At 40.3% G+C, this 20,982-nt stretch overlaps 1 protein-coding gene across 3 annotated transcripts in view; it reads left to right on the top strand.

Moving 5' to 3' along the window:
- schip1 (schwannomin interacting protein 1) overlaps positions 1 to 20,982 on the top strand; it is a 216,368-nt gene that overhangs the window by 185,396 nt on the left and 9,990 nt on the right. For 2 of the 3 annotated variants that reach the window (XM_051863770.1, XM_051863771.1), the window contains 2 exons: positions 15,823 to 15,941; positions 20,475 to 20,592. In XM_051863770.1, the coding sequence (XP_051719730.1) occupies positions 15,823 to 15,941; positions 20,475 to 20,592 (237 nt within the window). Of the gene's footprint in view, positions 1 to 8,755; positions 8,986 to 15,822; positions 15,942 to 20,474; positions 20,593 to 20,982 lie in introns of those variants that run through there. The other variant, XM_051863773.1, reaches the window with a different exon arrangement.

The raw sequence follows: 20,982 nt of genomic DNA on the forward strand, positions 1-20,982 counted from the left end.
TTGCTGTGGAAACTCAAGGCCTGCGGCAACACATTCCGTCCTGAACACACGCCAGCTCTCTCTCTGTGTGTGTGTGTGTGTGTGTTGTCTGGATGGTCATGTTGTGAATTGCAGGTTTGAGTCAGAGAGAATTACAGGACACACATACACAGAGTGATGTATTATGTGATTATGTAGGGTGTGTGATGGTGGAACTGAACACATGTTTAGGCTACAGTGAGAGCGTTGTGTGTGTGTGTGTGTGTGTGTATGTGTGTATGCTGGCCTGGTTTCATATCTAAAAATAAAGTTTTTACAGCATGAAATTCAAGCTGAAAACATACGTGTGTGTGTGTGTGTGTGTGTGTGTGTGTGTGTGTGTGTGTGTGTGTGTGTGTGTGTGTGTGTGAGTGTGTGTGGCCACGTACACATTGCAGGTATATGTCGTGTCACTCATTTAAAGGAGTGTTTTCCACTGGTTACAATTTTACATTAAATCTGTAGTATGAACAGAAGCAAACTGAACAGGTTATTGGTAACAGTGGTGTGATTTCAAGTCATCTGGTGCCCTAAAATTTATTTCTTTTTAATTCTGTGTTTACATTTTTATTTTTCTGGATGTTCTTTCTGTTCATCAAAGAATCCTGAAAAAAAATGTGCACAACTGTTTTCAACATTGATAACAATGATAAATGTTTCTTGAGCAGCAAATCAGCATATTAGAATGATTTCTGAAGGATCATGTGACACTGAAGACTGGAGTAATGATGCTGAAAATTCAGCTTTGATCACAGGAATAGATTACATTTTAAAATATATTCAAATGGAAAACAGTTATTTTAAATTGTAATAATATTTCAAAATATTGCTTTTGTTTGTTTGTTTGTTTGTTTAAATCAAATAAATGCAGCCTTGGTGAGCAGAAGAGACAAATCTTACCGATCCCAAGCTTTTGAACGGCAGTATATATTTCTGTCATAATTTCTACAAGTGAAGCCATTTTTTTATTATGGCGGGTTGTGGTGAAGAGCTGTGAGTTTGTTTGTGTATCTGCTGATAGTTTTCTCAGATTAAATGGTGAAATGCTGCTGAAAAGTATCAGGAAACACAGACTCATAGGTACACAGTGAAACACTACTGTGGTTTATTGAGCAAACATGCACAAGGTGAGTAAAGGCTTTTGCAGATAACAGAGGATATGACAAACAGTCCAGGTAAGTTGCACCACACACACACACTTTGAGATGATTGTAGCAGTATAGTATGAATGACCTTTATCGGTCTTTGGAGATTACCACTTGAGGAGTTGGAGACAGGAGATAATACCTGGAGGAAGCGTATACGAAGAAACAACACACAGTATTAAACTATAGGTAAGTAGTCCATACAAAGGTTGACGGGGTCCTAGTCGTAGAACAGACAATGGAGATGTGTGTGGTGTGTGCTTTTATGGTGTGGAGCTGATGAGGGTGATTGCTGGCAGGTGCGGGTGATTGTGCAGTGTCTGCAGGTGAAAGCCAGGGAGGATGATGGGAAATGTAGTGCAGAAGTGACAGGTGAATCGTGATAGTATTCCCCCCTCCCAGAAGATGTGACCTCACACCAAACAGAATCCACCCAGGGAGGGAGGGTAGGAGGGAGGGTGGGCGGTCTGGTGTTGGACAGGATGGCCCTCCCTTCCCCTCCCCAAATTTTCTTGGGAGGAGCTATGAGGTTGTGAACAGGAGCGTACTTTGGAGTGGGCTCAGGGGCTAAAGCGGACTCTGGAGTGGGCTCAGGGACTGGAGCGGTCTCTGGAGCAGGCTTATTGGCTGGAGTGGACACTGGAGTGGGCTCATGGGCTGGAGCGGACTCTTGTGTGGGCTCAGGGGAGGGCTCATGGGCTGGAGTGGACTCTGGAGCAGGCTCATGGGCTGGAGTGGATTATGGAGCAGGCTCAGGGGCTGGAGCGGTCACTGGAGCAGGCTCATTGGCTGGAGCGGACACTGGAGCATGCTCAGGGGCTGGAGCGGACTCTGGAGCGGGCTCAGGGGCTGGAGCAGACACTGGAGTGGGCTCATGGGCTGGAACTGACTCTGAAGTGGGCTCAGGGGCAGGCTCATGGGTTGGAGCAGACTCTGGAGTGGGCTCATGGGCAGGAGCAGACTCTGGAGTGGACTCAGGGGCTGTAGTTGGCTCAGGGTCTGGAGCAGAGACTGGAGCGGGCTCAGGGACTAGAGCGGTCTCTGGAGCAGGCTCATTGGCTGGAGTGGACCCTGGAGTGGGCTCATGGGCTGGAGCGGACACTGGAGCGGGCTCATGGGCTGGAGCGGACACTGGAGTGGGCTCATGGGCTGGAGTGGACTCTGGAGTGGCCTCTGGGGCTGGAGCCATCACTGGACTCTAGTCAGGGGCTGGAGCCAACAGTGTGCCACACACACAAAATGGCCGTGGCCATAATGGTCAGCGCTGCATCCTCAGGAGCTGACTCTAGGGCTGGAGCACACTCTGGAGCTGGAACAAGCTCTGGAGTACTTTCTGGAGCAGACTCTTGGGCTGATGATGGTGAAGGACTTGGGAGGAGTTCTGTGGTGTGCCGTGGCTTAATGGAAAAAAAAAACGGTGTGTGGTGGCTCAATGGAAAAAATAAAGAGAAAGTGACTAAATGGAACTGGCCCCTTCCTCAACCTCACCAACAGTGAGGGAAGTATCACTTACTAGCCATAGCACATAATTTATGTATCGTGCTAGAGTACACATTGTAGCACTTGCTGGTACCTGAAGAAACAGATGATTGTCCGATCCACTCCAGAAAACCGTCTTCATCATGTCATCATTCCATGGCACCACGTGGGTGAGCTGAAGGAACTCCTGGACATAGTCTTTAATAGGCAGCCATTTTGTGTCATGGAGAGGAGCAGAGTGGCTGGATCAAAGGTAATGGTGCTCATGTTATCGTTACTCTGTGTTGGTCTGGTCTTCTGTCAGGAAACACAGATTCATAGCTATACAGGTTGACGGTGTCCTAGTCGTAGACCAGACAATGGAGATGCCTTTTTACCCCAAAGCGAAGAACAAAACAGAACTTTGCTGTTTGTATATCGGGCCCCTGATGCGTCATTACTCTGTCAGATAATGAGCCAATTACAGCATGACGGAGACTCCACCTTCTCTCACCAGACTGTACTTCCTGTCAGCATTTGCGATGTGCTTTATGATTTCAGTGAGAACACAATGATCTCAAGAGAGACATAGCTGATACTTCACCTGATGTTGTTGCTGTCGAAAGATAACTGAGGGGTTTACACATGAAAAATATTCATGATCTCATATTTCATAATGTTTGATTTGATCATTCTCTCTTGAAAGAAAGCCTATAGGGTGACATCAGCCTTCAACAATGTGTTCACGTGCACATAAACACACACAATTTTATACTGTATAAACTGTATATTCTATCCCCTAACCCTACCCATCACAGAAACCTTTCTGCATTTTTACATTTTCAAAAAAACATCGCTTAGTGTGATTTATAAGCTTTTCTCCTCATGGGGACCAAAAAATGTCCTCACAAGGACAAGGATTTCAGATATTGCCATTTTTGTGGGGACATTTTGTCCCCATAACGTACGGTTTAACAGGACCACACACACGCGCGCACACACACACACACACACACACACACACACACACACACACACACACACACACACACACACACACACACACACACACGTGTTGAAGTTGCTCTCTGCTGAAGAGGCTTTTTTACAGTGATCCCTCATTATTTCCACCTCTTTAGTTTTTGTCTTCCTGCTGTGAGTGTAGTTAAACATTCATGAACGAACGCTGTGGAAATGTCACTCGTCTAAAAGTGGCTCTTCCCTGCGGATCACACCGAGAGAACAACACAAGAGACCAGTACTCACATCTGAGAGAGAGAAACACTGCATCAGCCGCTATAGCTTCATGTCAGAAAACACATCCATCATATATAGTATCAGTCATCAGTACTAGAGCTCAGAGACTCTGTTCTGACCTGCTATCAAGGAGCGTTTGTGGTGATCTGATCACAAGTGGTCATCACACAGGTGGAAATACACTGTAAAAAAAGATTTTTCAAATAAATAAAACAAATATTATTTGAGTACGTTTCTTACCAGAAAATACTTGTTCATTCTTGAATAAACGTTTTACGTTTAATTTATTGTGTTCCTCCATTTTTTTGCTCCATTTTTTTTGTAATTATTTAAAATTTACTAGCAATTTCTGAGTGAAAATTGTTTCAAAGTAAACTGTGACATCTGTCAGGATGTCATAGATCTACCATTTCTGCACTACATTTCCCATCATCCCTCCTTGATTTCAACTGCACTCTTTCAGCCATCACCTGCACCTGTACTCACAGGCAGGTGCAAGTGAGTACTGATTACACGCACCTGCACCTCATCTGCACCATCATCATCTCACCCATCTGAGCACACACCTCGCTTCACTCATTGTCCAGTCTAGTTCCTACAAAGTGGACTCTTACCTTGTTACTTCAGCGATCTTCTGTGATATTCTCCAACGTTACCTCCAGCGTTGTCTCCAGTGTTCCTCCTGTTCTCCTCTCCAGCGTCTTCTCCTTCCTCAATTCTCCTGTGTGTGCCTGCAAATATACTCACTTTGTTCCAAGTGAGGTGTGTGCATCCATCCATCATCCTAACCATCCATTCACGATCTCCAGTTCCTGTAAGAGAAAGACATTCCAAGTTATCACTCTATTCGTCTCATTCAAAGTATCTACTGAACTGCAACCTTACCTGCTTCCCACATTCCACGCAAGTGCTGTCAATAAAAACCATCTGTTAACCTCTATCTCTTTCTTCGAGAGTATGAAAAGAAGACCGGACCAAAACAGACGGCAGCTATAAACATTCCTCTCTGTCCTATTGACCAGCTTCACTCCCTTTCCCAAAATGGCGGTTCCCTTGCGGTTTATGCTCAGACGTTTTTGGAGCTGGCCTCCGCCGTCTTCCTGGAGGATGATATATTGATGACTCTTTTCCATGGAGGCCTTCATGAACCTCTGTACTCAATGTTGTCCTGGGACACTAACAACCGTTCATTAGAACAGTACATCCTGTACGCAATCCTCCTCAGTCGATCGTCCTCCAAAATGTCTCATCCTCTCCATACATCTTTAGATTCCGCTCCAGAATTTTCTACAGCCCCTGAGTTACATCAAGCTCTTCCCAGCTCCTATGTCTTCTCTTAATTCGCCTTCAGTCCCTACCTCTGCACGTGAGTCTACCCCAGACACGACACCCACAGTGGTCACAGTGCTCCCTGAGTGTGAAGTCTGTGTCAAGGTTTCCTTTCCCTTTTAATCCCATCATGGCCCTCATTCCAGAGTCTCGCTCCGTCATGGCCGCCACGCCTGAGCCCTCAGCCAAGATTGCCACCATGCCTGAGCCCTCAGCCAAGATGGCCACCATGCCTGAGCCCTGAGCCATATGTCTCCAGTCATCGTGGCCGGGCCAAAAGTCAAGGCTACGGAAGCCAATCCTATATGACCCTCTGAACTGCCCGTGCCCTGAATGGCCTACATCTCCCTGGCCCTCTGAGCTGCCGGTGCCTCCCTGGCTCCCTGAATGGCCTACACCTCCCTGGTCCTCTGAGCTGTCGGCACCTCCCTGATCACCTGCACTGCCGGCCCTGCCTTGGAGGCTTCCTAGCCTGTTTGCACTGCCCCACTCACCTTCCTGACAAGACTCCAGGACGCCCGCCCTCCCTCCCTGGTTTAACGATCTTTGGCGCGAGGACACGCCTACAGGGAGGAGTTGTGTACTGTCACAGATCTACCATTTCTGCACTACATTTCCCATCATCCCCCCCTTGATCTCACCTGCACTCTTTCAGCCATTACCTGCACCCGAGCACTGATCACACACACCTACACCTCGTCTGCACCAGATGATGAAAATCATGATATTCACTATTGCCCTGATGACTATATAAGGTTCTGGTCATTCTGCTACACTCACATGTTCTTCAGCAGATGTAAAAATCTAGTCATGATATTATCATTTAAACTGATCAGTTAACTCATATCTGCTGCTCATCACTGTATTTAGACTGTTTCTATCTTAAGATTGTGCCATTATGGTGCATTATATAATGCACACACACATTCTGGAGCACTTCCAGATCCTGCACTGCATCACCAGACGGACACACACACACACACTTCAGCAAGCATCACACCTCCTCAGATGTGTTCAAGAACACTAATGTCTGATATCTCATGAGCATCGCTGACACACAGATAGAATCAGAGCGACTGTTTTGACATCAGAAACAGTGATGTCATGCTCACATATTTAAAGACAGTGATGTCCTCTTATTTCACACACACACATGTGCTGCTTTCTGACGGCTCGTAATCCAGAGAGAGAGAGAGAGAGAGAGAGAGAGAGAGGCGATTATCCTCTGTCCTTTATGTCTCATGAAAGGGATTTGACAATCATTTAATGGCCAGAGAACAGTCAGACGAGCTGAGCACTAATGCGCTAGTAAAACTGATGTCATCTGTGCTCTACATTACTGTTTCACTTTCCCTCAGTAACCTTCAACTTTCACACGCTCATACTTTTAATAATAATAACAAGACACAGGTGTGGGTAGTCAATTACCATGGAAACAAATAAGGGTAACTAAGAAACAAAGTTAAACAGGAACTAAACACAGGAAATAAACACTGTGAAAAAAATAAACTTCAAAATAAAAGTCCTAGAACACTGAACATACAAAACACAGGGGAAACCGTGACAACTAAAATATTTAAAACAATTTCAATATCAATATTTTCCAAGGTGTTATATCAAAGTTAGATATTCCTGGATTGTGACAACCCAACATATGGAAGTTTCTGCACACTTTCAGGTTATGAATATTTAATGAGGCAAGCACTCTTTATGATTGGTTGTCTGTTGCTAACATTCGCTGGATTTGGCGCAGGGTTAAATGCAGCACTAAACCTCACAGTTATATTCCTTTATCCAGGGTTGTAGCTGTTTAACCAGGGATTTTAAAAAGGTGTTAACCCGAGTAGTGTGAAACCTTGTCCACAACATGAGTGTGTGAATCACAATGACTTCTGATGACCTCAATCTCATTCTGAGATTGAGGGTGTGTTGGCGCTGAATGTGGTGTATGGTGTGTGTGTTTGTGTGTTAGTGAGGAGAGAGTTAATCTGGTTTATGTGTACTGAGGGCCAGATGGCACAGACAGATTAAACTCCCTCCTGTTTATCCTACACTTCTCCAAGAGAAAGCCTCACATTAGATACAGGATTGTAATAACTACACAATGCTTTTAGAAAGAGAATCTGATGCTGATATATCTACAAACATGCACTTTTCAATTATCAGATATTTTCTAAATAAAATCATGATATTTAAATGCATAACATACATGTTTCAATAGAAATTACATTAAAGTATATTTTAATTTACCATAAATGCTTGTCAGTACATTCAGCAGCACCATATTTCAAAGACAATAGAATTATGAAATTATGTATAAAAATGTGCTTTATGGGATGCCAAAGCCACAGAAACAAGAGATAAATAAATACATAAATATAAAAAGAAATTTAAAAAATAATAATAAAATAAAATAAATATGTATTTATACTTTTATTTACTTATTCATATATCATTTATTTATCTATTTTCATTTATTTATGTATTTTTTGTCTACATATTTTTATTTTCAGATTTATTTATTTTATTTATTTATTTATTTGCATTTCTTTGTATTTTATATATATATATATATATATATATATATACATACATACATATTTATTATTTCGGCAGTTGTGGCACTCTATAGTACTTCTTCAGTGGATCAAAAAACACTAACTAATTACTCCAACTAACTGCATTAATTTACATAAATTTAAACTGTAATATGTTTCATTTTAATTATTCATTCATTCTTTTGAAGTAAGTTAATTCTGTAATTCCTTAAAAAAAGTCTTTATGTTTTTTTCACAAGGCTTCACATAACCTTGGAACACTGTTATCAACTAAAATGTAAATATAAAGAATTAGTTTTCAAAAATGTTGCTTTATCAACATTTGTACATACAGGCAAGGATAAGTAGGTAACACGGCAGGACACAGGCTGAAAACATCATAAGAACGATAAGAGAGAAATCATTTACAAATGACCTGAAGTTCCTGGACTGATGCTGGTGTGTGTGAGAAGTGTGTGTATTGACACCAACAGTTGGTATCAGCTGTTCATTGTTAAAGTTGTTGTTTTTTACACATATGTAAATGAAGGACCCAAACAGCACCTGTTTTGTGGAATTGTGTTAAACGTCGAGGACATTTGCTAAAACACATCTTAGTTCGATGGTGTTTGCTGTGTGTGGGTGTTTGTCTTGAGCTGCTGGAATGTGTAAAGAGTTGACAGAGAAACACAAGATCATTTCAATTCCAGTGCGCTCGTCTGCTCTCGTCTCGGGAATGCTTTAGCTGCAGGAATGTGCCACAGAAAGGCTCTTTTCTTTGCATGGCCCTCTCCTCCCACTGCTTTTCTTCACTGGCTTTCCTTTTATCCCTCTCTCTCTCAATCCGTGGGACGATTCCACCCCCCACCTCACTCCGAAAGGTCACTCCTCCCTCCCTCTCTCTCTTGTCTCTGGCTCCGCCCCCATCCCCCGTCCTTCTGTGCTGCCATCTGATTGGTCAGCAGTGAGCAGCCCCGCCCACTGCTCCTTCAGCAGTCCCTGTGCCCCACCCTCCGTTCCTGTCTGTGGCAAGCGCTCCGATCGGATCTTTCCCTCATCGTGTGCAAAGACCAGAGACGTGAAGGTGGTGAGACACCTCGTGAGAGAGAGAGAGAGACACTCGGTTGTTTGGTTGTTTGGGTGGGACTCCTGGTCTCCAGCGTCTGGCGTTTCTCCTGCGGCCGCTGTGGATCCGGAGGATGCAGTGAGAGATGGTGCACCAGGACAGCTGCTCCTATCAGGTAGGATCACATGAGGAAAGGAGATCTCTTTAATGTCTCACTTGTTTCTCCTGAGAAAAAGACTCCAGAAATCTCTCCTCTGTGTCTCCTCTGGGGTTTCTCAACATTGTTTCAGACTGTGCTCGGATTTGTCATCTAAAGTCAATATGAGCAGAAAGATTTATCATCAGCTGCTCTCCACATTCATCTCTCAGCTCTATCTCTTACTGGACAATGACTCATTTGGGTCAGTTCTTATTGCTTTTTATTTTAGGAGAAACATCTGAGACCGAGTTGAGATTGATACCTAACTGAGATCTGCGTTCAGTCTTATGAGCCATGAGAGAGCAGGCTTTATCTTCTGTGAGCAGAGGCTTTCCTGCTGGATCATTAAGATTTCATTCAGTTTCTAGATAAATCAGTTCATGACGGTCAGATGTGCTTCTTTACACATCAGAAGTCTGAAGATATGAGCGTGTTCAGGTGAATGATTGTGTAGTTGTGATGTGTGTGTGATACATCTCATAACCTCAAGAGAAGCGGCCCACTTTATTCAATAACACATCAAACACACACACACACACACACACACACACACACACACACACACACACACACACACACTCCACATCACTGCCGTCAGTAAATCACTTTCATCGTTCATTAAAGCCGTGATGGTGAGCTGCTGCTTTATTGTGGATATAGCCGCAGCTCATATAAGATGCTTACACGCTAAAAAATACTGGGTTAAAAACAACCCAAGTTGGGTTGAAAATGCACAAACCCAGTGGTTGGGTTAAATGTTTGCCAAACATGCTGGGTAGTTTTATTAACTCAAATATTGTTTAAAAATGACTATATGGCTGGCTTAAAATGAACCCAAAATATGTTGGAAATTAAAAATCAGACACACAATTACTTGAGGCAACAATAAAAATCTAAAGGTGAACATTTATTAATAAGCAATTTAATAAATGTTTATTGTTTAATTATTATTCATATAACTTATTAATAAATGTTGATTTCAAGCATACTTTGGGTTAATTTTAAGCAAAGAATACAGTAATGTTTAAACAATATTTGAGTTAAATAAAACTACCAAGCAGGCAAACATTTAACCCAATCACTGGGTTTGTCCATTTTCAACCCAACTTGGGTTGTTTTTAACCCAGTATTTTTTAGAGTGTAGTGTATAATAACACTGAAGGGCACGGATCGACATGCAGAAGCAGATCTATGGATTTAATAGCCAGTACTGTACTGCTGTCTGCTCCTCTGATCATTTATTCTGTCGTCATCTCTTTCATTATTCTTTATAAGATCTGAGTTGATGATGATGATGATGCTCATGTGCTTTTACTGCCCTGTGTTGGATGGAGCCTCAGCAAACGCTTGAATTTATATTGTAGATTGTGTTTTAATAGAGTCTGTGAGCATTGAGAGGGACTAAGAACAGACAGAGACATGTAATAAGATTACTTTCCACAGGAAACCACAGGACGAAGTTTAGAGACATTTATTTTAGGAAAGAACAAGCTCAGGGTTTAGAGTTTGAGAGAGAACGAGGTTTAAAAGGGGATGTGAAAGAATTTATGTGAAATAAAGACATTTTATTAACAATTAATACTTTAATCATTACATTTATTATCAAAATTAATACTTTTATTCTGCAAGGATGCATTAAACATCAAAATTCTATTTATATTTCAAATAAATGCTGTTCTTTTGAACTTTCTGTTCATCAAAGAATCCTGCATAAAATGCATCACTATTTCCACAAAAATATTACTGTTTTTTAACATTAATAATAATCATAAATGTTTCTTGAGCAGCAAATCATCATATTAGAATGATTTCTGAAGGATCATGTGACACTGAAGACTGAAGTAATGATGCTGAAAATTCAGCTTTGATCACAGAAATAAATTACACCTTACTATATATTCACATAGAAAACATGTTTTAAATTGGAATAATATTTCACTGTTTTACTGTATTTTGATCAAATAAATACATTATATACATTCTTCACTCCTATATTTAGATGTTTGTTGCATGTTTTGAGAGAGAAATGTCATGTGGTTGAATAACGTCACGCTTCAGGGTTACAGTAGAGATAGCGCAGGCCGGATTCAAATCCGTGGCCCATGAGCACACGGCTCTGACAGGAAGGAAACAGTGAGGAAATGAGAGACTGAAAGGGAGAGGAAACAGTGTGTTAATGAAGAGTATATCTGAGCACAGCAGAAAGACATTATTCAAGAGTTATTCATGTGCTGATTTAGACAGGAAGAGCAGAGATATGACAGAATAACAGCTGATGACGGCGCAGGTGAGGAACAGAGAGAGGAAATGATGCGTGTGTGTGTTGGGGACGGGGCCCAATCCTCCAGGGGCCCCTTGATTAGGCTGGTATCCAGGCAACCACCCGCTGGAGACGACTGGTGCCGGCCTGTCTGTGTCTCTGCCTGAACACACACACACACACACATTATTTACACCTCACTGTTCAGCACAGCCTCACACTCTCTCTGTCTCTCTCCTGTAGAAGCACAATAATAATGTGTCTCTTGGCCTTCGTTGTTTACTCACACATAATGAGGATGTCTTGCTGTATCTGTGTGTGGATGACCAAACCTGCAAAATTTGTTTATTTTTGCAGTATTATTTTGCTGTATTTCTCACATGATGTTGAGGGTGTGTCTGTTGAGCTCCATTCATTGAGTCTCAGAAGGTGCCGTTTGTCAAAACAACCTCACAGAAACACAACAATATGGAAATATTTTTTAAAATGATGTATTAATATGTCAGTAGTGCAGTGGTCTAGTGTGAACAGAGGGACAATAGAGCGGTTAGAGGGCCGCACTGGGATCGGGATCCCGCGGGACCTAATGTCGCGGGAACGGGCGGGTTTACCTTTGCTGCCATCCCGCAGTAACAAGAAAAGAGTCAACAAATGAAGTTCACCACAGTCGATCAGTAACATTCTCTTTCTGAGCAGGCTACGCCAAAGTGATTCATTATTTAATTTATTCGTTAAGTACGTTTAATGTTTTTTTTAGTATTATTTATTTTCTTTTTGCTTTATGTTCATTCGCTAGGGTACATAAACACCTCTGATAATGGTGAGGTTTTTATTTCCTATTTATTTTATTTGTTTTATATTTAATTTGTTAAATACTTATTTGTTAAGTAATTCAATTAAGTATTGTGATTTTTTTTATTTAACAGTTGATAGAGTTTTAACAAAAAGCTGGCGTTTGTTGTCATTTGTGGTGCTAGTGTTACTTTATCTTCTGTTATTCTGAATGTTTAGCATAGGCCTAATGTTTGTGTAATTTTTTCACAATTTCTATCAAGCATGTTTGCGGGAAAGGGCGGTAATGGTCAGAAATTCCACGGGAGTGTGTGTGTGTGTGTGTGTGTATAGTTGTGTGTGTTGTGTGCTGAGACTGGATCTGGTCACTGTAGCTCTTATGTCTGTCACAGTTCAGCAGGTCACTCTCAGTGAGCTGTGTTTAGGCTCAGACGGTGTTCAGGCAGTGTCTCCTCAAAAAAACTGGATGAAATATAGAGAAAAATAGTCCATATTACAAAAATAAAATGACACAAATATTACAAAATGTGACATTAAAAAGTGTAAAAGTCACTTGTTTTTATAAAGTAACAGTGTCCAACAGCAACACCCGCAGGTGAAGTTACAGCGAAGGCTTGCCTCCTCTGAACCTACTGAGTTTTAACAGAACCCCTAAAGAGTGCGCTGGGTTTAATAGGGAGTAATTGAGATTGATTGAGTGATAGTCACGTGAGAGGAGGCAGTGCCTCCATCACGTTATGATTGGATATTATCGAATATGATTGGTTCATGCGATAAATCCCGCTTCTTGATTGTGTTTTCAAATCAGCCTGAATGAAGACAACGATGGTGTTAATAGGAGAAGTAAAAAAAGTAAGTAAACAACTCAGCCATTTAGATATGCTTTATGTCATGTCAAAATCAAACATGAAATGGCTGAAAACATGATGACTGTGGGGGTTTTTAGTGAACATCATCTTTGTGAAATTAAAGATACACCTTCATGTCTGTGACCAGTGTGTACAAGCTTGATGACTGCTGAAAATAAGTTGACTATTAAAAAGAAAAGTTGAACAATAGTTCACAAATAATATATATAGTTTAAATTGTATACTTGTATACTTTATAATAGTATAAATTTGCATACTTTATAATAGTATAAATTTATACTTGGTTTTAATAAATAGAACATTACATAGTGTAAAAATGCAAAATAGAATTGTATTTGGTCTCTCTTTTTATGTAATGTTTATTTAACCTGGAAAATTAATTACAGGGTCATACATTTGCATTTGATATATAAAAAAAAAAAAAAAAAAAAAAAGAGGACTTTGCCTCCTCATTTTAAAACACCACCGCACACCACTGGTGTTTACCATTCATCCATTTAGACTGTATTAAGGAGATGATCCATACTAAATGAAATTACATTTTACATTTGGGAATATTGAATTCATTCCAGCCCCAGTATGAAACTATATTTTGTTAGAGGTGTGTGATTCCAAAAAAAAGTCTCTATTTTCTAGGATTTTGTCAGTAACAATAATTAGACAATATTTTGCTCAGTGTTTTTGTGCTGGTTTTGGCGAGCCTGATCTTATGAAAGTGCGTATCAATAGTATGATTTTCTGTTTCAATTTAGCGTGCTATATATACACAGAAATTACAGTTGGCATGAGTATGATATGTATGTGTTTGAAGTGCATATAATATGTAATTTTCGCGTACATATGATATGCACTTTTGGCGTACATATACGCCCCTACCCCACACCACTAATCCTACCCATTGCGTATCATATGCATGCAAGAAGTAATTTCAGCATATAAATAGCACGCCAAATACAAACGTAAACTCGTGCTGTAGATACGCAGTACTAGGAGGTCGTGTTGTTTCGGCCTGTCATGGTCAGCTGGAGCTTTTCACATTCTTCATATTCTGTGCCATAGTCAGCTCACAGCTGTGACACAAATGTAAATTTACTCTTGATTTCCAAGGGCCTTTTTTAAACTTATTGAAATATATGCATTGTTTATTTACTCAATTAGAATAATGAGACACTATATGGCTGTTAATGAAATGAGATGATATCAATCACAATCAGTCTTTGCACTGCAGAAGTGACGTGTATCTGAGGAGGCATCTAGATGAGTTTACAGACTGTTTAATGCAGCTCAGAGGTGGCATGAATGCATTTACACCACCATTACAATTGTATAAATTATGCTATGAATATTGAAATTATTATTTTTTTAAATTAAACTTTAAATATGAATCTAAAGCCACCAGTAGGTGGCGGCATGTCACTGTCTTAAGTCATTCAAATGATTCATTCAAAAATACCGATTCATTCAGTAATGATCAAGATTGTTGTGGATTTGATTGAAATATATTATGTGGTGAAATAGAGTTAAAAACAGACCATATTGACAATATTGAAAATATAAGGGAAACTCACACAGGCGCATTTTTGCTCCATATATTGCATGTTGAGGTCATTCTAACTGAATACTGCTGAGCTAATACTTGGCTCGCAAGATGTGTTTCAGTAAATGATGTTTTATTAATGTAGTTCGGGAGGAACAAAGTCAAATAAGCTATCCAATTATCACATCATCTCAACCAGCTGTCAACAATCAGTAATCAACATATCTACCCAATCAGAATGAGTACAGGCATATATATAACCACAGTCAACTCACCCATGAATCCTCGACAGTTTTCAGCATCCCTCCACCACCCTGTCTCCTCACACTCACTTGGTTACTTCCTAACCTAAATAGGGGGGTGGGGGTACTAGGGGGTGTACTCTGTGTTCGGGCCAAATACCGAGCTCGGAGCCCTCTCCCCGGACAGCACGCCAAATACGTTCACCATTTATTTTATCTGACTTATTTGTAAGTGTGAACTTGTGAATTGACTGTATAAAGAAACTGCAGTTTCCATCATTCCAGAACTTCTGTATAATTTGTCAACCATAAATTCATTTTGAGCTGATGTAACTTTAGAGAGATATTAGAGGGTGTCGCTGTGTTGTATGTGTCAAAATGTGATGATATTGTGTTTTTATATTTAGTAGATATTGTCCTGATTCTCCCATCATGCATTGCTTGTCCTAATTCAGTGTAGCTATAGGATATTTTGACAGAATTCTGCATGTCTCTATTGTACTGTTGATTGACTCTGACTGAAGCTCTGCAGCCTGTGTGTGTGTGTGTGTGTGTGTCTGTGTGTGTGTGTGTGTGTGTGTGTGTGTGTGTGTGAAGAGTGTGTTCTTTATATATTGTGTTCAGGTAGGCGGATGTGGACGATAGACTGGAAAGTCAGTTTAAATCACCCATAATCCTCTGGGCTCAGCAGTGAATGATGCTTCCTGTGCTCTGATCCAGCAGACAAAACACTGCAACAGATAATGAGAGAAAAACACATTTTCATTCTTGTGTGTGCCTACTTTACCTTATTTTGTAGATTATATATATATATATATATATATATACACACATAGGAGAAATGGGAACACGGGGGCACCACGACACGACCGCAAAGGGCACTTTTGCTTTCGCGATCAAAGAGGCAGGGGCTCAAGCCCCCCCTACCCATTCCCCCCCCCGTGCACGCCACAGGTTTTCTGTGTGACTGATAATGTAGAGATAATCTTTGACCTTCATGAGCAGCTTTGAATGTGTGTGCTAATGTGCTTCATGTCTCGCTGCTGCCACCTGCTGGTCTCTGTGCGCATGTGTCCTCATGTTCAACCTGTGTTTCCTCTGCTTCTGTCTCAGGCCCAGAAGAATGAGCGCGAGTCCATCCGGCAGAAGCTGGCGCTGGGCAGTTTCTTTGACGATGGGCCGGGCATCTACACCAGCTGCAGCAAGAGTGGCAAACCCAGCCTGTCCTCACGGTCAGTGTGTGTGTGTGTGTGTGTGTGTTTGTTTGTGTGTGTAACAGATCCCTGAATCTCTTTAGAACTGGCCTGGATCATATTTCATACCAAAAATCAAAAGTCCAGAAAATAAATTATATTGTGCATAATATATATATATATATATATATATATATATATATATATATATATATATATATATTTATATACACACACCGATCAGGCATAACATTATGAGCATTGACAGGCGAAGTGAATAACACTGATTAGTGGGGTGTTCCCAGTCTGCAGTGGTCAGTATCTATCAAAAGTGGTCCAAGGATAAATGTTGACGTTAAAATTCTCGCCAAACTTTTAGCCTCTAGAATTGATACTGTTATACCAGTAGTAGTATCTCCAGATCAGACAGGCTTTATCAGGGGTCGCCACTCATTTACTAACTTAAGGAGGCTTCTTGGTATTGTGCATTCTCCTGCATCCAGGGAGGCCCCAGAGGTGGTGGTATCCCTGGATGCAGAGAAGGCATTTGATAGAGTGGAGTGGAGATATCTATTTGCAGTATTGGAAAAATTTGGTTTTGGCCCAAAATTCATATCCTGGGTCCAACTGCTGTATTCTAATCCCAAAGTATCTGTTATAACAAACAAAATACGTTCCCAATTTTTTTCAATACTAAGGGGCACAAGGCAGTGTTGCCCTTTAAGCCCCCTTCTTTTTGCATTAGCGATAGAGCCGCTCTCCATTACGCTTAAATCCTTGCAGTCTATACAGGGCATTGATCGAATGAGGATGGAACACCGGGTTTCTTTATATGTGGATGACCTGCTGTTATACATTTCAAATCCAGTTGAAAACGTCCCAAAATAGTGCAGAAGCTATCTGATTTTGGAAGTTTTTCAGGTTACAAACTAAACCTTTCTAAAAGTGAATGTTTCCCGATTAACTCTCTTGCCTTACAAATTAATGCAGCATCCCTCCCATTTCGCATCTCTCGATCTGGTTTTAAATATTTAGGAGTTCATATTACTCATACCTTTTCAGGTTTATATGCAAATAATTTTTTACCACTTATAAGTAAAATTAAATCTGATCTTCAAAGATGGGACACATTGCAGTTATCTTTAGCAGGTAGAGTAAATTGTATAAATCTTACCTAGATTCTTATACTTATTTCAGTCCCTTCCAGTCTTTCTCCCAAAAACATTTTTCCGTTCAGTAAATAAACCCATGCTATCATTCTTGTACCAACAAAATTATTTGTTGGTGTAATTCCCCTGAGGTTGATTGGTGTAAGGCAGAGGCAATTACTTGTATTTCTACATCACTTTCTGCTCTAATAACAATGAAGTTACCATTTTCTCCCTCTAAGTACTCTTCAAGCCCAGTTGTATGTTCTATGCTCAAAATATGGTCACAGTTTAGACAAAGGCACAAACTCAGCAACTTTTCTATGCTAAGCCCTCTCTGTAATAACCACTTGTTCCCTGCTGGTAAAATAGATTTCATGTATACACAGTGGCAGAGAGTAGGCTTAGCCAGGTGTAGTGATTTTTATATAGACAACACGTTTGCCAGTTTTAAAGACCTTTCAGAGAAATTTCAATTGTCTCAGTCCAATCTATTTCGTTACTTTCAAGTCCAACATTTTATTCAAGCTCAGAGCTCAACTTTCCTGATGTGCCACCTGCTTCAATATTGGATAAAATTCTACAGTCTCCTATTGTTCTTAAAGGTCAAATTGCGACAATATATAAGATGGTTATGTCCTCAAATAATGTTTTAATTGAAAGAATTAGAGGTGAATGGGTAAAGGACATAGGAATTGAAATACCTGACAAAACTTGGGATGAGGGTTTGAATAGAGTAAATGGATCAACCTCTTGTGCACGTCTCAGTCTTATACAATTTAAAGCTATCCACCGTGCCTATTACACAAAATGTAGACTTTCAAAAATTTACCCCAGTGTTGATGATTTGTGTGATCGATGCAAAGGTAGACTTTTTTCATATGTTTTGGGCCTGTCAAAAGCTGAATGACTATTGGACATTCATATTTAAAACTCTAAATGAGGCCTTTAACCTAGATATAATACCCAGTGTTGAAGTTGCTATTTTTGGAGTACCAGAACATGGTGTATCATTGACAAATAAGGTAAAAAATGTTATTGCTAGTTGTGCTGCTTTTTTTTCAGGATTCTTTAATGAACAGAAAGTTCCAGAAAGTTTTTTTTTTTTTAAATAGAAATCTTTTGTAACATTGTAAATGTCAGTTTTGATGAATTTAATGCATCTTTGCTCAATAAAAGTATTAATTTCTTTAAAAAAAAACAAAAACAAAAAAAAACATACTGACCCAAAACTATAAATAAAAAACCTAAAAAGATGACAGCAGTGAGTTTCACTTGATGTTCCCTTCAGCAGATCTTTTGCTCTCACGTTTCGTGTCTATTAAAGCACTATTACATGTTTTTGAGGAAGTGTACTGGTAGTTTCAGTCAGACAGCATGACTTGTATGAATTCAGGTAAGTGGTGCCTTCCAGGATGTTTTCACCTCGTGTGTGTGCGTGTGTGTGTGTGTGTGTGGTCTCTGTGTCCATCTTGGACTGCTGTGAGAGAGAGTGACATCAGACAGAGGAGACATGCGGACAAGGGGCCTTTTCTTCAACTTTCCATGACCACAGTATCAGAGCAGAGCTCCGTCAGTGAAACAGCGTCACGTTTCAGTGTACACTCTCTCTATGAACACGAAGGGTTTCCCCCTTCAGCGCCGCATCCCGACACACAGACTCTTCCCAAAAGGGAAGCAGCACACACATAGACTTTAGCCTCAATCACTGCGCCTCACTTTCTGTTTCACATGACTACGATGAGCACTTCTTGTCATTGTTTTGTCATGTTGACATAATGTCATAATGCTGCTGTTATTACAGTAAACATTAACAGTACAGTAAACATGTGACCCAGTTTACGTCCTCCACTGGATTCGAGACTAGATGAAACATTACTTTGAGTTGAGCAATAAATTAATCCCATGTTCTTTAAGGCAGGACACCAGAGCAAAACCAATTTTGAGATTTTGTGTTTCCACACTAGTGGAAAGAACACGCTTTTAAGTGTTTATTTTATTGCACTTTATCTATTTGCATCTGTAGATTTCAATTGCAATACATATCTTTAAAAGTTGTGAGTTTTTTCTCCTGCAACGAGTCCTGCAACCTTTACACACACCAAACTTTACAGCTTTATTCCTATATATATATTCTGAAGGTTTCTTCATATATCATTCGCCTGATTTATAGAACACTTTTATTCCCAAAAACATGGTGAACATCTTTTTTCCTCTCTGTTGACAGTATTTTTCTGATGTATGGAGTGATAAATAGAGAAATGAAAAATCCCCTCTGTAAAAACCTTTAATATGTCAACAAAATTAAATGAGAATTTTGACCCAGTGGCTTTATCCATTATGATATGCATATTTAAACATAACATTTTTCAGTTGTCTTCATGTACTGTGATCAGTCAGCTGGAGACAGAGTTGTGATGTGTATTAGTTTAAAATCTGACTCTGTTTAGCTGTGATAGATGAACTGTAATCCAGAGTTGCCAGGTTTTCACAACAAAACCCGTCTAGTTGCTACCCAATCGCAATTCAGGGGGGTCCCCTGTACAAATCGTGTTCCAGGGGGGTAAAATCCGCTTTTTGGCGGTGTTCCCCTGGTAAAATTCGCATTCCAGGGACTAAATATCATGTTATTTGGAGTCACTTCAACCCATGGACATGAAAAACACCTGGCAGCAACAGTGTTAAAGCAGCCCAATTCCCCTGGAAAACCGCAGACTTGGCAACACTGCTGTAATCTAACATTCACCATGCAACTCATTTCAATTAATTGCAGAAAAAAATTATGTAAATATTAGAATTTTTTTTTTTTTTTTTTTACAGCCATTTAGACTAAATCTGCAATCATCTTTTATAAATGCATTACATTTTAATGTCCTTATTATTATTTAAGGTTTTTTTGCTAAATGCTAAAAGTATTTAAACTGTCGATAACATCACATAGTTCAGCTCTGTTCAGTTTCTGATGGTTCAGCTTTCCCTGAGCTTTTCCCTGTTTTGAAGCCTCTTGCCACTCATACAGTATCTCTCCCTGGGTGTTTTTCCTGCATTATTAATGATTCAACTGATTGATCCCAGCCTGATGTCTTCAGAAAGACTGAAATACTGCTCATCTGCTAGTGAACCACAGCAGAGCACCTGTAAATAGTGCTAACCTGCTATTATCACATTAAAGTGCTGTTTCTACCTGTTTCTAAATGAGTTTTGTTGGTGTAAATTGACATATATAGGTTAGTTCAGTGATGTTTAATAATATATTTGACTTGAATAAAACCAGTTATTTTGGATGTTAGCATGTTTAGGTTATTATTTTCTCTTCATGTGAGGGAGTTTACCAGTGTATCACATGTTACTGCCTGTGTAATGAACAGCAGACTGAACTTACATTCGTTGATAAACTGAACTCGAAATGATAATATCTTCACAGGCTCCAGAGCGGAATGAACCTGCAGATCTGTTTCGTCAATGACAGCGGCAGCGACAAAGACAGTGATGCAGATGACAGCAAGACAGAGACGAGCCTGGACACGCCGCTGTCACCCATGGTACACAAACACACACTTTGACACACAGTCATGGATGCAGTGTGATGTTTACTCTGGCCGCGAGTGTCACAGAGGTCAAACACGCAAGTTTTCGAAACAGCCCCGTCCAGAATGCCCCTGAATCTGGGATGTGGTTTGAGAGCCATGGCTTCCCAGCAGTTACAGTAACGTTACAGCATGAGTCAGAGAGGGTCACAGGCCAGAGAAATGACCCCACCTACACTGACCCTGTACAATCATCATTCATCACCCTTAATCATCACAATACACACAACGTGTAGATTCCCCCTGGACACGCGCTGTTACATCAGTCCACTCTCTCGCTCTCAAACACACATATTTTTGTACATCTGTGTTTGTGAGGACATTCATTGACACAATGCATTCTCT

This window comes from Ctenopharyngodon idella, chromosome 15 (genome assembly GCF_019924925.1).
Source record: "Ctenopharyngodon idella isolate HZGC_01 chromosome 15, HZGC01, whole genome shotgun sequence".
Classification (NCBI taxonomy): Eukaryota; Metazoa; Chordata; class Actinopteri; order Cypriniformes; family Xenocyprididae; genus Ctenopharyngodon; species Ctenopharyngodon idella.